The following is a 19,340-nucleotide window of genomic DNA, read 5'->3' as shown; positions in this document are numbered from 1 at the left end:
TTAAGAATGAAAGGAAACATGGGCATCTGCTAGTAGAGCTATCTATAACCATTAATATGTAAAACACTCTTATTTTCACCCATCATTCTCTGATAAGTTTTTTATTTATAAATAGTAAAATGCGTGTGAAGGGTAAATCTTTTTCACCGCTCATTCCCTAGAGAAACTGCTCATTCCCTAGAGAAACTGCTCAAGACAAGACACATATTAATGTTGTTGGCCTTTTATAAATGAAATAGCTGTATTACTTAACATGTTATCTAAATAAATTATTGTATTCACGCCATTTTGATGGCTACTTTGGCCGTGCGAACTCTTTGAAATGCTTGCATTATTGAACTGTTTGATTCAGTAAAGCGGTAGCTAGACAGGCTGATGCTCCCACACTGATGCAGACATCGGTATGGGAGCATTCAGCTATTTATATATGTGTAGCTATATATATGTGTAGCTATTTATATATGTGTAGCTATATATATGTGTAGCTATATATATATGTGTAGCTATATATATATATATATATATATATATGTGTAGCTATATATATATATATATGTGTAGCTATATATATATATATATATATATATATATATATATATATATATATATATATATATATATATATATATATATATATGTGTGTAGCTATATATATATATGTGTGTAGTTATATGTATATCTGTAGCTATTTATATATGTCTAGCTATATATATGTCTAGCTATATGTATGTCTAGCTATATATATATGTGTAGCTATATATATATATGTGTAGCTATATATATATATATGTGTAGCTATATATATATATATATATATATATATATATATATATATATATATATATATATATATATATATATATATATATATATATATATGTGTAGTTATATGTATATCTGTAGCTATTTATATATGTGTAGCTATTTGTATATGTGTAGCTATTTATTCAAACTCTCTTAGCCAATCAGGCAGCACGAACATTACTAAAAACTGATATTTTGCACAAAGCAAAATGAGAAAAAACAGTGCATACTTAAAACTGTGTAGTCAATAATATATGATTAACATCAGAGCCATAAATATTACCTTGTGTAAAAAATATTAATTCAAGTTATGAAGGCTTATAAACAAATATTTGCAGAAAACATAATAGCTCTAGGTTAGTAGAGAATGACTTTTGACTAGATTTTGTGATTGTTTATAAAAATTTGATGAATACTAACCGAGTGCCAAAGAGCTGTACCACAAGCGATCGCTTGATAAATAGTAAAACAAACAGTTACTCTTGCCAACTATGAGGACATACTTGGACACACGCCAAAACAGGAGAGTTTCACTCTGATCAGAGCACTCACGATCTAAACTTTTGTTCGATGTCTGAAGTGCTAGTGAAAACACACATACACACACTTGCTGTCAGCGGTTGTGACACGCCGTGATAATTGGCAGCCGTAAAGACCGCTGCCACGCTTACTTGCCTAATAACAGCTTCATTAGGACAGGTGCGAGTGGAGCTGGTGGGGTTAATACTAGTCTAACGTGTGGTCAAGAGAGGGTCAAGAAGAGGAAAGGTAGTAGGGTGATCTGGTAAGATGGGATGAAGGTGAAAGTGGGCAAACATAAGGGTGAAGAATGGGAGGATGGGAAATGGTGTGATGGGGAGTAAAAGAATATGTAGAAGGGCAGCGAATAGCAGCTGTGAACACAATTGGAACCGTTCGCCATGGGATCCAACACTCGAAGGTGAAAGTCAAAATAAACCAATACAATTATACACCACACACAGCAGGCGAGTGTCACGTTGTACCTGATCCGAGAACACGAGTGCCTGCAAACAATGCCACATCAATACAAGAATAACGCTGCCGGTAAAGGCAGCATGAAATCTCCGTAGTAACAAGTTTGCACTGGCAATCGAATGACAGCGCGAGTACAAATGCCCAAGGCTCGGCTAAATCAACACATCCAATGTGGAATAAACAACCAAAAACTAGTGATCTTATTAAAGCAGCATTTGCTGTCTGAAAAGAAGAGAAATGACAATTCTACTATCAACTAATTGATTTATAAACGATTCCTAGATGTGATTCTGATGAAATTAATCTCTGTCTAAAAATCCAGGACACAGTTGCTTGCAAATATGAAGCCGAGACATAATGATTAGGCAGCTCTGCTATGAACATGTCCCGCTGCTAACAGCACTGACAGAAACAGTTAAACTTGCTTGTCCTTGACCCTGAAGCTACCATTGGCGCCATGTATTACTAACGATAAAAACACATCTTGTAAACAAACGGAACATTTGAAATGTTATCTGATAATTAGTCAGAAATCAACACATTGCTTGCATTGTAAAATGAGTATTCCACTAAGGTCAAGGGCATCCTCACCCACCCCGTCAATGACACACGCTGGACGTCTTTACGCTGGACAGGCCTCAATCACACAGGGCCCACCATCAAACGGACAAAGATTTCCGGATCTATCACGCTAATCCATTAAGTTCACATATATATAAAAATAATGAATTACGTATTCAACAATTCATCTAAATATTTCCTCTTTTCTCGCTTGGAAGCGCAATGACAGAAAGCTTTATAAAGTTTTAAAAGTTACTGTTCTTAAATCTTAACGGGCGATTTAACTGTTGCATCACTGCCAGGGCCTGATCTCATTTCCTATTCATAACAATTATACAACTCGATAATTATTCGAAAAGAAGGAAAGCTGTGAAAAGAGGCCCATATTTCAGAATGATGAATAGGTGCTAGGACGCGACATATGGAAGTTCTACCGCACCGCAACTAGACTAATGGATAAATTAAGAAAGCTAGCGACGGCCTCCCTACACCCAACTTCTCCCTAATCACGACAGTTGGCTGCATCCTACAATGCTTTATGCTAATAATGCAGATTTCAACATGAACTTTTGCAAAGAATATGCATTTCTGGAAAAGATTTATTCGTCGCATTAGAATATTTGATGAACAGCGGTGTCACCATCAACGGTGTCAGTTCACAAGAGTCGATGAGCATGCCATAGACAAAGAAAAGTGTGTACATGTATTTATAAATATTGATAACATACATGTTTATAATCTCTATGCCCTCGCGCTCACCCCTTCTAGAAATATGTTTCCTGATTATGAGCTTGGCATAACTTCTTTGTTTTGACTAACTCGAGGATACACAGTACCATGTTGAATTTTGGTATGTGTTTGTGGCGCCCAAGAAGTTTAGGTAAAATGAACTCATTTGGTCAACGCTAGAACTACGTTTAATGTAATCTTTAAAAATCTTTCCTATGTTCACAATATTGCAACAATAACAGTCGTTGATTATGCCTTACAAAAAAATAACATGTTAACTGCTGGGAAAACATGCAGTGATATGATGTGGGTAATCTGCAGGTTTGCATCAATCGCAATATGTAAACGGCAAAGACCTCAAGTCAAAAAAGTTTCTTACTGGCAAACTTTTATGGAATGATCTATAGTTGCGAAAGATGGAAACGACATTTGCGAATGATTTGCAAGAAAATACCGCGCAAGTTATTACATTTTAAACATTTTCCACACTCCAGTCGTTCTTATTTCCATTTGAGCAGTTTCGAATGCACCGCTATGACCTCTGACGTAAAATTCGTTATTTTTTCACACAGCGCCCGCGTTAATCAGCAACAGGCGAATGTCCATTGAAATGCTTGTAACACGATAGCTCACCGTCAACTAGTGCTGGACACGGGTAATAAAACTTGTTGAACTCGCGGGTTTATCTTCTCTTGAGACTCGGGTAATAGAAATTTTGAGCATTTCAATCTTGCGGCTACAGATTTTGACTTGCGAGTTTGGGTTTTGGTACGCGAATTCGTCGAGTAGAGTGAACAAAAACTTAGTCTATTGCGCCCGGCGCATTAAGCCCTGTTTAACAACCCGCCTGTTAACGCTGGGAGCACAAATATCGATCGATAGAAAACAGTAAAAAATAGTAATTAAATTGAATAGAATTATAATTGCATTGTAAATTTTAAAATATGTCTGATGTTTAGAAATTTTAGACATAAAACCCATATCAACAAATCTGATACCCGAAAAACCAATTGGCCAAGAAGTATTCACGCCAAGCACTACCAGCTACCCGATACTCGAAAAACTCGAACGGAAGGGGCGGTTTAAACTCGTTGGCCAAGAAGTACTCGTGCCCAGCACTACCATGCACACAATTCCAAACCGCACCGTCCACACATTGAAAACATAGTGATGGTCTTGCAGGCCAACGGAAAACCAACTTGTGGCGGTCCTAATAAAAGGCTATGGGTCAACTTAAAACAACAGAGTGGATATCGATTCGCTTTAAAATTTAAGGTATAATCTTAGTGGATGTTTCTTGATATAAACTGTGTGTAAAATGTAAAACATACCCTATAGATTCATTCGTTCAGGCGCATCAACAATTCAATCTAAGCCTCTAACACGAAGCTAAATATATACTAAGCTTTTGATAGAATATACGCATACAGGAAATACAACACATACCACTGCCGGCTGAGCTGTTGCGACTATTTGCTGCTCCGCTGCCAAGTCTTCGAGTTCCGCTAGTAGCTCTCTAAAATAGAGAGTAAAAGAGTACAGATAAACACCTAAAATAATTAATTCTTCGTGAAACAAGGAAACTCAGTTTAAACTATAACTGTCGTGTACAACTTTTATCGAATGTTCTAGGTAAATCAGACACACCGATTCAGAATTTGTACGCAAAATAAAGATTGGTCCACTAACTTTCAAATTCGTGAAGGCTCTTTTAAAGCGTTTCAATATCGGTCTCAAATTGGGGATGTTTAGTCCGATTTAGAATGATAGAGATGGGTGTCTTAAAGCCCATTTTTATCTAAATTCAGCCTTCAAAATAATCTGTCTTTTATGAAAGGTAGATAACCTATTTAAAATTGATCGTAGCTTGTTACAGGATGTTTAATAGGCTGAACACCGAGAAAAATGAGCTCAAAAAAGCGCGGTTTTATAAAAAGCTAGCGTTGTTATCGTGCTTTTTATTGGGCATTCCATAATCATTTATAATCTCAATTTTTTAATTTTCAATTTAATTTTTCATTATATAATTTAGTCTTCAATTAGACAGAAATTTATGTATAAATTTACTATTATTTTAGTTTTACGCTGTTAGCAAGTTTTGTACAGAGGTTTTCAACACATTATTTATCGATTTGAATATGAAATTGAACTCTATGGGTCTCCAATCTTACGACTTTTTAAAGGCGGTATAGCCCAATAAAATCAGTCAGGTATTGCTAAACTCGATGACAAGAAAGTTTGGAAAGGAAAATATTCAGATGGCGTTGACAGCTTAAAAAAACACTTTCTATCTCATTAAAAGATCGTCCTTATGCAGGAGAGCTGCGTATTATATTTAATACTTTACATAAATACTAATAATAATACATAAATACACATAAATAATAACATCAATAATATAATAATAGATAAATAATAATACTGCAACACGTAAAGCTACAGTGAATAGTGTCACGGCTTAAAATGTCCAAAGAATCTGTATTATGCAAAAGTTTGAAGGATTTTCTGCTGCAACAAACGTCGTCAGAAATCTTCCGATGCTATAATTGGGCCCATCGAATAGCCTGATGTAGGAAGATCATATCTCAACAAGCCTGACTTAACCCGAGTATATGAACGGAGACCCAGCCAGACCCTCTCACTGCGTGTTATTAGCACTCAGAGACATCAATCACTCGTACAGGCATTATAATGTGATAAACAATAGCACTGCCCTGAAATGTTTCAAATACAAGTGCATCAATCGAATGTCACACCTCTGAATTACTCTCAACCTGACAAATGATATGCTAAAACTGCATTCCTAAGTCTTTGTGGTCCTCTTTTACATCTTCTCTGATACTTAACCTGGATGTAGCCCAGTTAGCCTGAGATATCAATCACTCTTTATTCAGATTTTACAAATTCATGCATTTTTTGGCCCGAGATTTCGCTTTCTAATTAGATTTTATACCTTCATGCATTAGGGCAGGAGCAGTGGGGAAGTCACGTACAGTGTCTACAACTGCCTATTTTGTAATTATATTCCTGTCTTTTCATTTGTATTATTAATAAAAACAACAGAAAAGCAGAGTTTATTCAAGGATGGAGATAAAGTGGTTTTATCAGCTATGCCAAGCTTTGAATGATTCCTTCCCTTTAATGTGACCAGAGTAGCTGACACAACAAAAGACCTCCAGGTTTTACACATGCTTCCAATAATATTAGCATCTTGCTGTTTGTTCCCTGCATTGCAGCTTACATCTTATTGGCTAACTTTGGTGTTTAAAAAAGTCACTGAAAACAATATGGCTGCCATCGTAATAATTCTTTTCTAAACAAAAAACAATAGGAAATTGCTGAAAACAATCTTCAACTGATAACGGACACCGAGAAAAACTTGCCACAAAACAGCATGAAGACCTGTGTAACCACTAGGCATGCTACATGCGGACACACTGACAGGGCACTCGTAGAAAGATGCACTATACAACATGTCATGTACTATGTACTATGCACATGTCCATACTATACGCATGTACCATACGACATGTCAAGTTGTCAACACAACTCAACTGTAGATAAGCATTACAAATATTTTAGTGGCTTTTCCATCTTCAATTGAAATTGTTAGGAGGTGACTAGTGAGTACAACTAAAAATAATCTGTCAGTGTACAGTCTACCAGCGTACAGTCTCTCAGCGTACAGTGTCAGTGTACACCGGCTGGAATGACCTAAGCTTTTACTTTCTGAAACTTGAAGAGGCTGTAAGGCTGCATGTCATTAGATATGTTGACGAGTGGGCATGACTCGTATCAAAGAAAGTAAGCGGAGAAACAAGCTATTTGACTGTAATGAGATTCTTAAAAAAGATTTGAGATAAAGTCACGCGATGCCCGGCATCAGAGCCGCCAGCCCCTAAAAGTAACGCGAGAGCGGATAGCAGCTATCTGTTTTGGTACATTTTTCACCTATGACTATTCACGGTTAAGCCTGGTTCCCATATACGCCGCTAGCACCGGCGACACCACCGCAGGCTATCAGCAGTGAAATGCGAACCTACGCGCCGAGTACCGCAAGAGTTTAGCGCTGTTCAAATTTCGCGAACAGACGCAGACAAAACCTTCCCGAAATGCATTGTGTAAGTGAAGGTCACCCTGATCGAAATGGCATGGCGAGCGAACATTTTTATGCGATTATAGCGATGCAGCTTTATGTGAACACAATTCACCGATTCCAGCGTCGCAAGTGTTTTGCTGCGCAAGATTACCGTCGGGGTCTTGCAATCGATATGGGAACCAGGCTTTAGTATAATGCATTTCGATATATTAATATTGACTCGAATGAAGATCAAGAATGTTAAGTAGTTTTTATATACTAGAAGGCATTATGACCTGATTTCATGTAATTGTCATTCATTCATCTTTAGCCAAAACTATAAAAATTAGTTAAATTAAAACCCATACTTTTAATACTAGTTTTAGAAACTTGTTTACTATAAAATATAAATAGCAAGTGCCTCGGAGGCCACAGCCTTACGAGCTGTGGCCGTAAGGGTGAAAAACAATTTTAACCAAAGGAGAAGCCAGGAGCATAATGATATACATTTTGTCTTATCATGGGAATAATTATTTTAAGAATTTAACAATATTGACCAGACCTTGCTATTTGTGACACTCCCTGCCCACCAGATGGTGGTCTATGTTTACCAAAGGATGGTCAGTGTCCACCACAGGGTAGTAAGCTAAACTAGAGAGTATAAGCACGGAGCTATTAGATGAAAACAGCTAAATATTTTTCTGCAAGAGTTGAGGGAAGAATAGATTTACCTGATCTTTAATTTCCTTGGCTTTCTCCGCTTTTTTTAGCTTAGTTGCGTAATCCTGAGCCTCCTTCAGCCCGAGATCTGTAGAGATCCTCACAAGAAACTGTCGAAAAGTAACAAAAAATGAATTTGTGCCAATAATCATCTTCCTTTAACAACAAGTTGGAGGAGTATACATGCCAGCCCATAAACAAACTACGCGTATAAAAAGCCTGTAAAGCTAACCTTAATAAATAACAATGTTATTTTAACCCAAACGAAGCACTCATAAATGGACAGATCTGACAGAGATGAACTTGTACCAAATTTTAGTAGATTTTATCAGAAAGTATCGGTGTTTGTCTATCATTTGAAATTGTTTTCAATGTTTGAGGTGATCTGATTCCCAAAATGTTTTAAGATTAAAATCAACAAAACTTGATCACGGTTAAAGTGTTGAGACCAACAAAAGTGCGATTATGACGTTTATAGTTGCAAAAGATCGACAGAATAGAGACACGTAAGGCTTCAACTTGAACGCAATAGCCGATATGAATTATAGCAACTAGTGATATCATTCCACATTTATTTTTCTTCTGAGAGTTTTAACCGCGATCAAGTTTTGTCGATTTTAATCTTGAAACATCCTGGCAGTCAGATCACCTCAAACATCAAAACAATTGCAAACGATAGAAAAATACCGATACTTTCTGATAGAATTTACTAAAATTTTGTTCCAGTTCATCTTAATAACTTTAAACTTAATAACAACCAGTCTGTGGCAAAGAGTATACGCTTGAGAACTTAAGTTGGACAGGGGAGACAACTCCCAAAATAAACACGTTTATTAAGTACTGTTTTCCGCCTGTCTAGAGGCTTAACCTGTTTACAAAGAAAAGATTGAACGACAACTTAAAGAATGTATGGTCAATGATAAATTTTCTTTTAATAGGCAGCAAAGAGCTACTTTCTGGATTAGCGCATTAAAATCATTTATTTAAACTGACACGAACGGAATATCAAAGGCTTGATTTCAGCATTCTTGATATAATAAACTGGTCTCGCTTCGAGTTACCTAACATTCTCACAGATGACTGAATTCAATCAAACAATCATAGAATCCTTTACACAAAAATTAGAAGAATTTAAGATAAGACAATAGCATGACACGACAAAGAGATAAAATCAGACTGACCAGCCCGCCTCCACATAACATAGAATTTCCTGCTATGAAGATATGCACTTTTTGAACAGAACTAAATAGACCAGTTTTTCATCATTACAGCATTGGTTAGAGTGTGTGGCACAAGCACCACCCCTACCTTGAGACACTCTATATTGTCAGGAAACTTTTTATGGATAAATTTGTAAGTTTCAAGCGCCTGTTGATAGTTGCCACTTCTTCTGTGACAGCTTGCAATCATCAGGTGCCACTTCACTCTATTTGGCCTGCAATACAATCCAACTTATTTGATACAATGTTAAATCTCACAGAAGCTTAAAGCCTGGTTTCTATATACGGCGCAAGCACCGGTGGCAGGATCGGAGGGCTATCGGCGGTGAAATGGGAACCTACGCGCCAAGTAGGTTCACATTTCACCGCTTGCGTTGACCCCCCATAGTTGCCGGCAATCAACACAATAAGAGTTCAGTGCTGTTTAACTTTTGCAAGGAGACTCAGGCAAAACATTCCTAAATGCACTGCACAGGTGAAGGCCAGCACTTTCAGAACGGGATGGCACTAGGCTCGGCGGCTAATGTTCACATAAAGCTACATCGCTAGTTATCGCATAAAAATGGCCGTTAGCCATGCCATCTCGAAAGTGCTGACCTTCATCTGTACAGAGCATTTTGGGGAGGTTTTACATGCGGCTCTTCGCAAAAGCTGAACAGCACTGAACTCTTGCATTGACCGCCGGCAACTACCGGCGGTCAACGCAAGCGGTGAAATGTGAACCTACTTGGCGCGTAGGTTCAAATTTCACCGCTGATAGCCCTGTGGTGCTGTCACCGGTGCCTGCGGCGTATATGAGAACCAGAATCTATATGAACATAAGCCGCCGAGCCTAGCGCCGCAAGTGTTGTGCTACGCGAGATAACCGTCACGGTCTCGCAGCCGGTATGGAAGCCACGCTTTAGAGAGCAAATACCAGCAGGTGCAGAAGTCGGGTTTGAATCTATATTTGCTATAGAGAAAAAGCTAAACAGTTATAAACACAAAAGCAATCAAATTGCAACTAAATATATGCTGAGTCGCAGATACATACAAATAAGAAACTGCCTAGTCCAGTCAACCAGTTAGTAACAACAACTTGACTAGCTAGAATTAAAAACAATGACTTGACTAGCTAGAGTTAGTATCAACAACTTGACTAGCCAGCTACAGTCAAACAACTTTTTGTGATCACCCGGATACCACGCGCAAATTTTGAACGATACGATGAAGAATTTGAGTAAGCATTTGACTCTAGACCCAAAGTAATTTTCACCATACTTTACTCAAAACATGGCAGCTTCACACAGTTAAATAGAAATGCTGATGTTTATTGGGAAAAAATATGATAAAAATTTGCTGAGTTAATTTAAACTTTATTTACACTGCATATTTCGTTAAAACAAGTTACATCACATTATCTCATCACTTCTACCTCGGCTTTTAGCTGTCTAACAAATTAAGATATATTCTTATAAAAATTTTTGTTCCAACATAGGATGGTTTTACCACATGAAGATCACCGAGCAAATTAACAGTGTATGCCAAGGATGGACTTTAGTTTAAAGCATTATCAGCATTACAAGTTAAAAAGAACTTTTACTGCATGTGTGTAGAGGTGTGTATGTGTGTAGAGGTTTGACTGTATGTGTGTAGAGGTTTGACTGTATGTGTGTAGAGGTTTGACTGTATGTGTGTAGAGGTTTGACTGTATGTGTGTAGAGGCGTGGATGTGTGTAGAGGTTTGACTGTATGTGTGTAGAGGCGTGGATGTGTGTAGAGGTTTGACTGTATGTGTATAGAGGTGTGGATGTGTGTAGAGGTGTGGATGTGTGTAGAGGTTTGACTGTATGTGTCTAGAGGTTTGACTGTATGTGTGTAGAGGTTTGACTGTATGTGTGTAGAGGTTTGACTGTATGTATGCAAATATTTGACTGTATGCATGTAGAGGTTTGACTGTATGCGTGTAGAGGTTTGACTGTATGTGTGTAGAGGTTTGACTGTATGTGTGTAGAGGTTTGACTGTATGTATGCAAATATTTGACTGTATGCGTGTAGAGGTTTGACTGTATGCGTGTAGAGGTTTGACTGTATGCGTGTAGAGGTTTGACTGTACGTGTGTAGAGAGTGCGCACGAGTGAACAAAAAAGAAATGTATAAATGAAATCCCTTTTCCGTTTAAATAGTTTTGCTTACAACTTCACTAACACAAGAAAATAATTTTTGATTTTACTTTTTTTTATAGTATGTTAACAGTGGTTACCAACACATATAAATGAAATTCACGACAGCAAAAATAGAGTGAAAACTTTATTGTGACAATAAAGTGAATGTACATGAAATTCTAGCACAAAAACCTGACCGATGTTATTTTTCTTTTAAATTCTTCAGGTCAGGTTGTATGAATCGAAAGCAAATAAATTTATAATCTCACCAGCGCATATTTTCGCTGTCAAATATTTTGAATCAAAAGCCAATCAACACACAATTGATCAACAGCTTTCCAGCACATGTCAAGCACACAGACCATCAAACGTTGTCGCCATAGCGGTATCCGGTGATTAGAGAAATACTCTGCCATTACTTATGCGGCATTAAGAGTTATCTGGCAGTGAGCATACTTACTCTATTATGGAGGCCCTTTCAAAGTAGGAAATAGCCTTCTCGCAAAACTGTGACTCAATATAATAGGCTCCGAGCCACTCTATGATCTCTATGTTGGACGGGAAATATCGATACGACTGCAAAGAATAGAACATACTTGAAATCTCGAGTGATGAAAACTATATATAAAGATGTGTTGTTTATGACAGACTATCCGTCAGTTAGGGACAGTAATGGAGTAATAACTGCGGATTAAAGGATATTTACCACATTTTCTCAAAAGAAAAAACCGGAGGTTCCAAGCATTATAACGTTGGAGATTTAGCTTTGAAAATAAAAAGTTACATAACTCAAGTGTTCAATATCGCACCGTGCTTCATAAAACTGGTAAAATCACTCTACTCAATATTTAACAATGATGCTCTAGAGCGTGGGAATTCAGTTGCAGGTGTTGCCTTTGTTCCTTGACCTCCGAAGCGCATCTTTAAAATGTTTGAGCAATTTTGACAACAACTTAATTACTTTTTCTTCTCTGAATACAATTTTAAAGCATATGTTCTATATTTTAGATTTATCAACCAACCAATGTGAAGCGTCCATGACATCAAATTTAAAGAACACACTTCGCAGATCATCGCCAATGGAATGAGAGATTATTACGCACATCTGTATGATGTATTTTTACAGTACTTCTACCACAGATTACAGCTGATTATCATTTCATCTTCCGCTCAGATCTGATAAGATTTCTCAAACAGAACTTTTATGTCAAATTAAGCATGACAAATATTGTTGAAGTTTCAATATTCACTAGAAATTTTTAAAATAATTGTGGATGACCTTGGAAACTGTGACAAACACGGGGTAAAACTGTTTGAAACTCGTAAAAAACACTGCTAAATTCAAACAATTAAGCTGTATGAGTGCATGGAAAGCAAAGACTGTAGTAGAGCGGAAAGCAGCAATGCTAGTAATTTCACTCGACAAAATTTGGACACACGCATCTCAGTAAACAGCTGAGCTATGGGTTGGTTTCTGTTTACAAATAAAAAGTTTATAAATGCAAACAGTAAACTCATCAAAACATATCTACTGCTTGACTGCACTTCCATAATAATAATGATAGTATAGAAAAAGTCGTTGGATCATTAAAAGTTGAAAAAACATCATTTTTTTAAATTTAATTTTTGTTATTGTTAATATAATTATTATATTGACAATAACAAAAATTATATTAAAAATCTTAAAAATTTAAAATTCATACAATAATACTGACTCATCTTAAAGTTACACATTTATCAAATTTATTAAATTCTAACATAATACGTTGCTGCTTTTACTTCTATTAATATTCTTGATTCTTTTTGTAAAAAAGAAAGCCTTGGGTTGATAGTCTGTTTTTCACATTCGTACTGAAACCGGCAATATTACCAAAAATGGATGCCTACAATTTCACTGGAAATATGTTTAGTCTTAGCACCAGCTTGTGCAAAGGCTAAACCAAGTGGGCACAACTTTTGAACAAACCGCCATGAAACTTTCAAAGCAGTAACCTTATTCAGAGAACAAGTGCTAAAAAGCTCGGTGTATAGCCAGCCCTTATCGGTATAAGGGCTATATAAGGAATATAAGCCTTTTTGGTGGTCATCTGAATTGTAAGAATTGGAATTCAATTAAAACGAATTATATTTTATTATCAGTGTTAGACACGGAGGATATGCATTTGAGGGTGGTATACAAAGGCACAAAGAAGTGATGAGAGTCATACCATCTGGCATGCATTATTACATTGTCAATGGCAAAAAGCATAGGAACTTTCGTAACTTCCCAGGATACTGCATAACTTGCACAAAGGTAAAGGCACTCATTATAAAGGCGAGTGATGACTGGACCGACTCGAGTTATCAAAAATTGCCCTTCTTTAAAACTTTGGCGAGTCTCAGAAAAGCAGTTACAAACTTACATCATAATGATATTGGAATGCAGAGGATTTATCTCCCTCATCATCATGCAGTTCCCCGAGTCTAGCTAAGAGTGTTGGATCTGTAGGCACGAGACTAACCAGCTACAACATGTAACTTTGTGCAAGATAATAGTGTGAGTGATTAACTCGGTCAATTAGTGAAACCGCATGTAGATATGCAGCTGGCTTTTTATAATAATAAAACATTTTCACACGAGTTAAATAGTTGATTTTATGAATTAAAAGCAAAATTACAGCTTAATATGCCGGGATTAGTTTTTTAAGCTGATATTTCAGTAAGCAAGCCGCTCAGCAAACAGGAACAAATCGCAAAAACAATTTTTTTATTATATGAAGATATATACAGATATTAAACTAGAGGCCTAAAAGGAACTGTTTTATTCAAGAATGTAAAAAAGAGTCTCAGAAATCAGTCTCAAGTTGAAACCATGCAAACATTCTGCCCTTTTTCAGGAGACAATAGTCAAAGCTAGCTAGCCATGCAACCAAGTTACAGAACTATCAAGCTAGTCCTGTAGCTAGGATACACAGGGAATTGCTTGGAATGTCCTGAGCAGCGTTTTTAATTCAAGTCAAACTAAATGTTTGGTATTGTTGGCAGCGGTGGCAGCAGCTATGGCAGCAATTAGCTTGTCATCACTCCTGTCGTGCACTCTTTGGAAGCGATTGTATGGAGATATTTGTTATTACAACTATAATGTCAAACTTGCATCTGAGCAACTCATGTGCACGTATTTTGTTCTAACTGACGAATGACCAATGCTAGTACTCAACCGGCTAGTACAAAATCGCTCTCCGTATTAACACTAACAGTAACAACTGCCCATATTAACACTAACAGTAACAACTGCCTCATATTAACAATAACATTAATAACTACCCCGTATTAACACTAACAGTAACAACTGCCCGTATTAACACTAACAGTAACAACTGCTCAGTATTAACACTAACAGTAACAACTGCTCCGTATTAACACTAACAGTAACAACTGCCCCATATTAACACTAACAGTAGCAATTGTCCCGTATTAACACTAACAGTAACAACTGCCCCGTATTAACACTAACAGTAACAACTGCCCTGTATTACACTAACAGTAACAACTGCTGCCAGATGAGAAGAAAAAATAATTAGTCAAAAATTATACAAAACTAGATTACTAACTTTTAAAACAGTTTCATTCATTCATTCGACTCTCTCAACAATTCCTGATTTCTATCTTTTTATCTTTTTCTTTTGGTAGGCAACTAAAAATATCCCTTTATTGATTATTACTAAAGCCTATAGAACGTTATACATACATACATACATACATACATACATACATACATACATACATACATACATACATACATACATACATACATACATACATACATACATACATACATACATACATACATACATACATACATACATACATACATACATACATACATACATACATACATACATACATACATACATACATACATACATACATACATACAGACACATAAAAACAGTGGAATGAGCTATAAATTATACCTACATGTATATGACTATGAGATAGCAATGTTTGGGTGGCCTAGTGGTCTAGAGTCTGGTCTGGGAACATCAGGTTGGGGGTTCAATTCCCAAATAAGGCCACTGATGGTGACAAGAGGCCGTCCAACCATAAACTACTCTCTATGCTGAACTATTTATGCGGATTGGACTGTGTTTTGACAAAAAACTGCATAGCTGGGGTTTAGCGAAAAAAATTCATTTAATCGTAAAAGGATGTACAAAAGCCATATACGCTTACATGTATGATAGATACAAAATACTTGTATTATGACTACCAATACGTTATAATCAAACCAGGATTTACTAACTGACAAAAACTGTTACAAAGTGACGAACCCAAAATGCCGCACAATCTATCATATTTGTTTTATTTACCAGTTTTCGGACTGAAATAACATGTATAACAAATCCAATTCGCTGCATGGTTGGAAGTTACCTGCATGTACCACTCAAGAGCTTGCGTTTTGTCCTCCAACATTTCCTGAATGCTAGCTATGTGGTAGATGACTTCTGCATTGTTCTTTAAGATGGAATGGAGCTTGTAGAAACTCTCACACGCATCCACGTATCTACCGACCTTCTTCAGGCAAAGTCCTAAAACACCCAGGGATCTCTTCATGCAGCCAGAAGTTACTTATGCATTCTACTCGCAAGACATCACGGGAGGAAAAATAACCGGAATAGTGTAAAAAAGGTTCCCACACAGAATTAGTAAACCCAACTTCTAATAACACGTTTAGCTACCTTCCTAGAAGGCATCTATTGGGACTACTCTAATCCAACTAAACACCAAGAGTGCATTTAATAACCGCAAGCTGCAGATGATACCTTGTACTATTTTTTGCCAATATAAAAACCAAAAACCACAATATTACTCCAGATATAGCGTTCACATTATCAATCTCTGATGTTATCATTTGCTTCTAGAAATTCAGCATACCTTGAAAGATGTAATTGGCTATGCTTAGATGATAGGATGACAAGGCAGAATTAGTGGCTAATATTATATGTATATGGCTAATGTACATGTGTGAATCAGTGGTCTTATGTTAGACAATGTTCCTGTGTGAGCGCTGCTCAAAAGGCTTTCAAAGACAAGTTTTTATGTTAATAGCGTCTTGGTAAAGGGCATTATAGAAGTGTGTTAACATCCTCGACTTTTGATAATTTCTCTTTCAACTAATCTGTCAAAAGATCGTGTCACACGAGTGAGTAAAAATAGCTCTTTCTATTAATACCAAAATAGTCTCACATGCGGGTGCCTTCACTATCACATTAAAGCTTCCAAAGTTGGGATAAAACCTGGGATACTGGAGACCAGTGGTTCAACTGTAAATACCGATACAAGTGTTAACATGGAAATATAGTCATGGTACATTAAAAAGTGATTTTTGGGAGAATATTTTCACATCTATATTAAAGTATGCTAGGAGCTCAACGAATAAAAATACAGCTGACTTCAATATGAATGTAGATGCTATTCTAAATCTTCCTTACTGTCTAGAATTATGAATGCTATGTAAGCTCCAGTGCATAGTACATGTACCTTACTCTGGCTATATTGATTATCTCGGAGCCTCATCATCTGCAGATGACTGTTTCTTAGCTATTTTTAATTAATTTTCTTTGAGCTACATTTACAGTGATTCTTAATAGATATCTGTCATATAAGGTGGTAAATAGTATCGTACTCTCAGTATGAGCTTACTCAAAAACAACAGTGTCAGCATGAACTAGCTTCGAATTGATTTGTTCAGAGAAATCTCGGCTATGTTTATGGCTTTGCTGTGAGGTTTGAAACAGATATTTCTAGTTTGATTTTAATATTTATTTTATAAAATGATGTTACTACATCCTCGTCATAAACTGGAGAATAATCTGAAGCACGTGTTTTAAATGCTGAAAAAATAAAGCATCTACAGTCCTGGACCATAGTGACTCATCATTTTGTGATCAATGAGGTTTTTGCTTTTTTACTGCCACTCTGTGTTACCCAGACCAGACAATATACATATCAAATAATTCCCCAGATTTTATAACCTTTAAATACATTTATCTAAAACAAAAACTATTCCAACAGTCTTTGGGGACATGTAAAACCGAAGTTTTTTTGGAGCAACATTTAGAGTTAATCTCTGAGGCCGATTCCTCAGCAAAAATGGTTTTATTGTTGAAAGTTTTTTAATCTCATTAGAAAGATTTCCCTCTCAGCTTTCTAATAATGTGCAAAATGCATGGTTTAAATAGATTATGCTGTTAGTAATGTCTATTGAGAGTTAATCCAATTTTTGCTAAATGGACTAGGGAACAAAGGCAGGGGTGTTAATACTTTTGCCCATGACTGTAGTTTCTAGTGCCGTCTAACAGAAAGTCATGACTTTTTTGGTTCAATATAATTTTTATTCTAGATAATGAATCAGGCAGTCTGTTTGCTGCTTCTTCTGCTGCAAACTTTAGCAGCAGGTGGGCAGACAACCGCTGTTGATGGAATGATGAAAAGTGAAGTGAACCATTCTGAGATGCTTACAGCAAGAAGCACAACGTCAGATACCTTTAAAAAAACTATTCATCACTCAACGTTGTTGAAAAGTAAAGGTGAAATTATGAACAATGGAAACCCAATGGCGGCTAAAACGTCTCCGCAAGGCCCTTGGTCAATGAGTGACATGAAATTCAAAGAAACTACAAGACAGTCAAAGCTTTTTAATAATTTTGGCTACGGGTGTATATAAATCTCATCTTAAGAGTTTAGTTTTTTGAACTGACATGACATGGTAAGTGAGAATGTATAAAGGCGAGTGGCACCCAGATGGTGCACAACTCTTAATTACTTTTGAATTTGTTAAATTCTGCAATTTTCAAATTCTATATTTTACTTTTTAAAATCTAAATTCTTTAAATTTTTCAAAGTCTGAACGAATATAATAATATCGTTTTTTGCCATCTTCAATAGCAATAACCTGTAAATGTACAAATATCATGAAACTTTTACTACTGTTTATTTCTTTACTCTGATAACAAGCTGTTGGGGAGATTCCTGAAAAATGACCACTGTAGATTTGTTGTATTTGTGAAATCTGTAGACCGTGTACGCATGTGTCTTGGTGTACACGCGTCATATAACTACAAGCCTTTGAATAGCGCTAAGATTTATGTCAGTATTGGAATCATAACAGAAATTCTCTAATCACTCAATACGCATACGGACTAGTCCATCAGTTACCAATAGTATCGAGACCGACCTGGAAATATTGACACGCGACGCATATAACGCAAATGGCAAATACATTACATAAATTAAAATGTCATATTCTGGCTACAGAACTGCTGTGTCTACATTCTACTCTCAACATCTGGTGTGAGGGTTAATGAGCCGTCAGGCTACGATCTTACACACGTGTTGATCATTAGGAATATGAAAGTGTTGGAGATATGGCTAGTCCGGATAAAATACATACAGCCTAATCGATACTCAAATAATTACCGGAGTGGAAAAAGGTTCCTTTTCGGTTTAATATTTCACCTTTAGTACACAAACGCATTGCATAATGCAAAGTTCGCTCAGAATTCATCATGGAAGACTTAGCAAATAGAACTGAAGGATATAATTTATATCAAAGACCTGCGGGGCAATCTGCACCGAAATACATCTATGTTATTCCAACTCGTTCTATTGTATTGTAGATTCATTCAGATTTAATTACGTAACTCTACTGTTACAAATACGTAAATTCATCAAAAGAATCCATATGAAAAATGCTTGATGAGTCACTTGAGCGGTTTCCACCATCAAACGCCCATTCATTGCGCTACTCGTTCATTTCTGTTTCTACACCAAACAGCATTGTGTGATGATGCACTAAACGTGCCAACGGTGCTATTTGCAAACAACACCATGCGTGATGAGCGACAGCGAGCATAGACAGTGTACTGTAGCATTTGCTTATAACTGAGAACTTCTCAGGCTTTTTTTATTATATTCTATATTATATATATATATTATTATATTATATATATAATATATCAGATATATTATTATATTATATATATAAATAGTCATCTCTTCAGGTTAATCTGACAGCTCCAGAAATGGTAGATACTGAGAACTGGGCCA

At 36.4% G+C, this 19,340-nt stretch overlaps 1 protein-coding gene across 1 annotated transcript in view; it reads right to left on the bottom strand.

The window, feature by feature from the left end:
* LOC137405390 (intraflagellar transport protein 88 homolog) overlaps positions 1-19,340 on the bottom strand; it is a 39,108-nt gene that overhangs the window by 5,266 nt on the left and 14,502 nt on the right. The window contains exons 12-18 of the mRNA XM_068091631.1: positions 15,663-15,820; positions 13,655-13,756; positions 11,713-11,828; positions 9,197-9,323; positions 7,900-7,998; positions 4,537-4,606; positions 1,809-1,829 (exon numbers count right to left, since the gene is read on the bottom strand). Of these exons, the coding sequence (XP_067947732.1) occupies positions 1,809-1,829; positions 4,537-4,606; positions 7,900-7,998; positions 9,197-9,323; positions 11,713-11,828; positions 13,655-13,756; positions 15,663-15,820 (693 nt within the window). The remainder of the gene's footprint in view (positions 1-1,808; positions 1,830-4,536; positions 4,607-7,899; positions 7,999-9,196; positions 9,324-11,712; positions 11,829-13,654; positions 13,757-15,662; positions 15,821-19,340) is intronic.

The sequence above is a fragment of the Watersipora subatra genome, chromosome 9 (genome assembly GCF_963576615.1).
Source record: "Watersipora subatra chromosome 9, tzWatSuba1.1, whole genome shotgun sequence".
Lineage (NCBI taxonomy): Eukaryota > Metazoa > Bryozoa > Gymnolaemata > Cheilostomatida > Watersiporidae > Watersipora > Watersipora subatra.
This window is presented reverse-complemented; position numbering and strand designations above follow the sequence as displayed.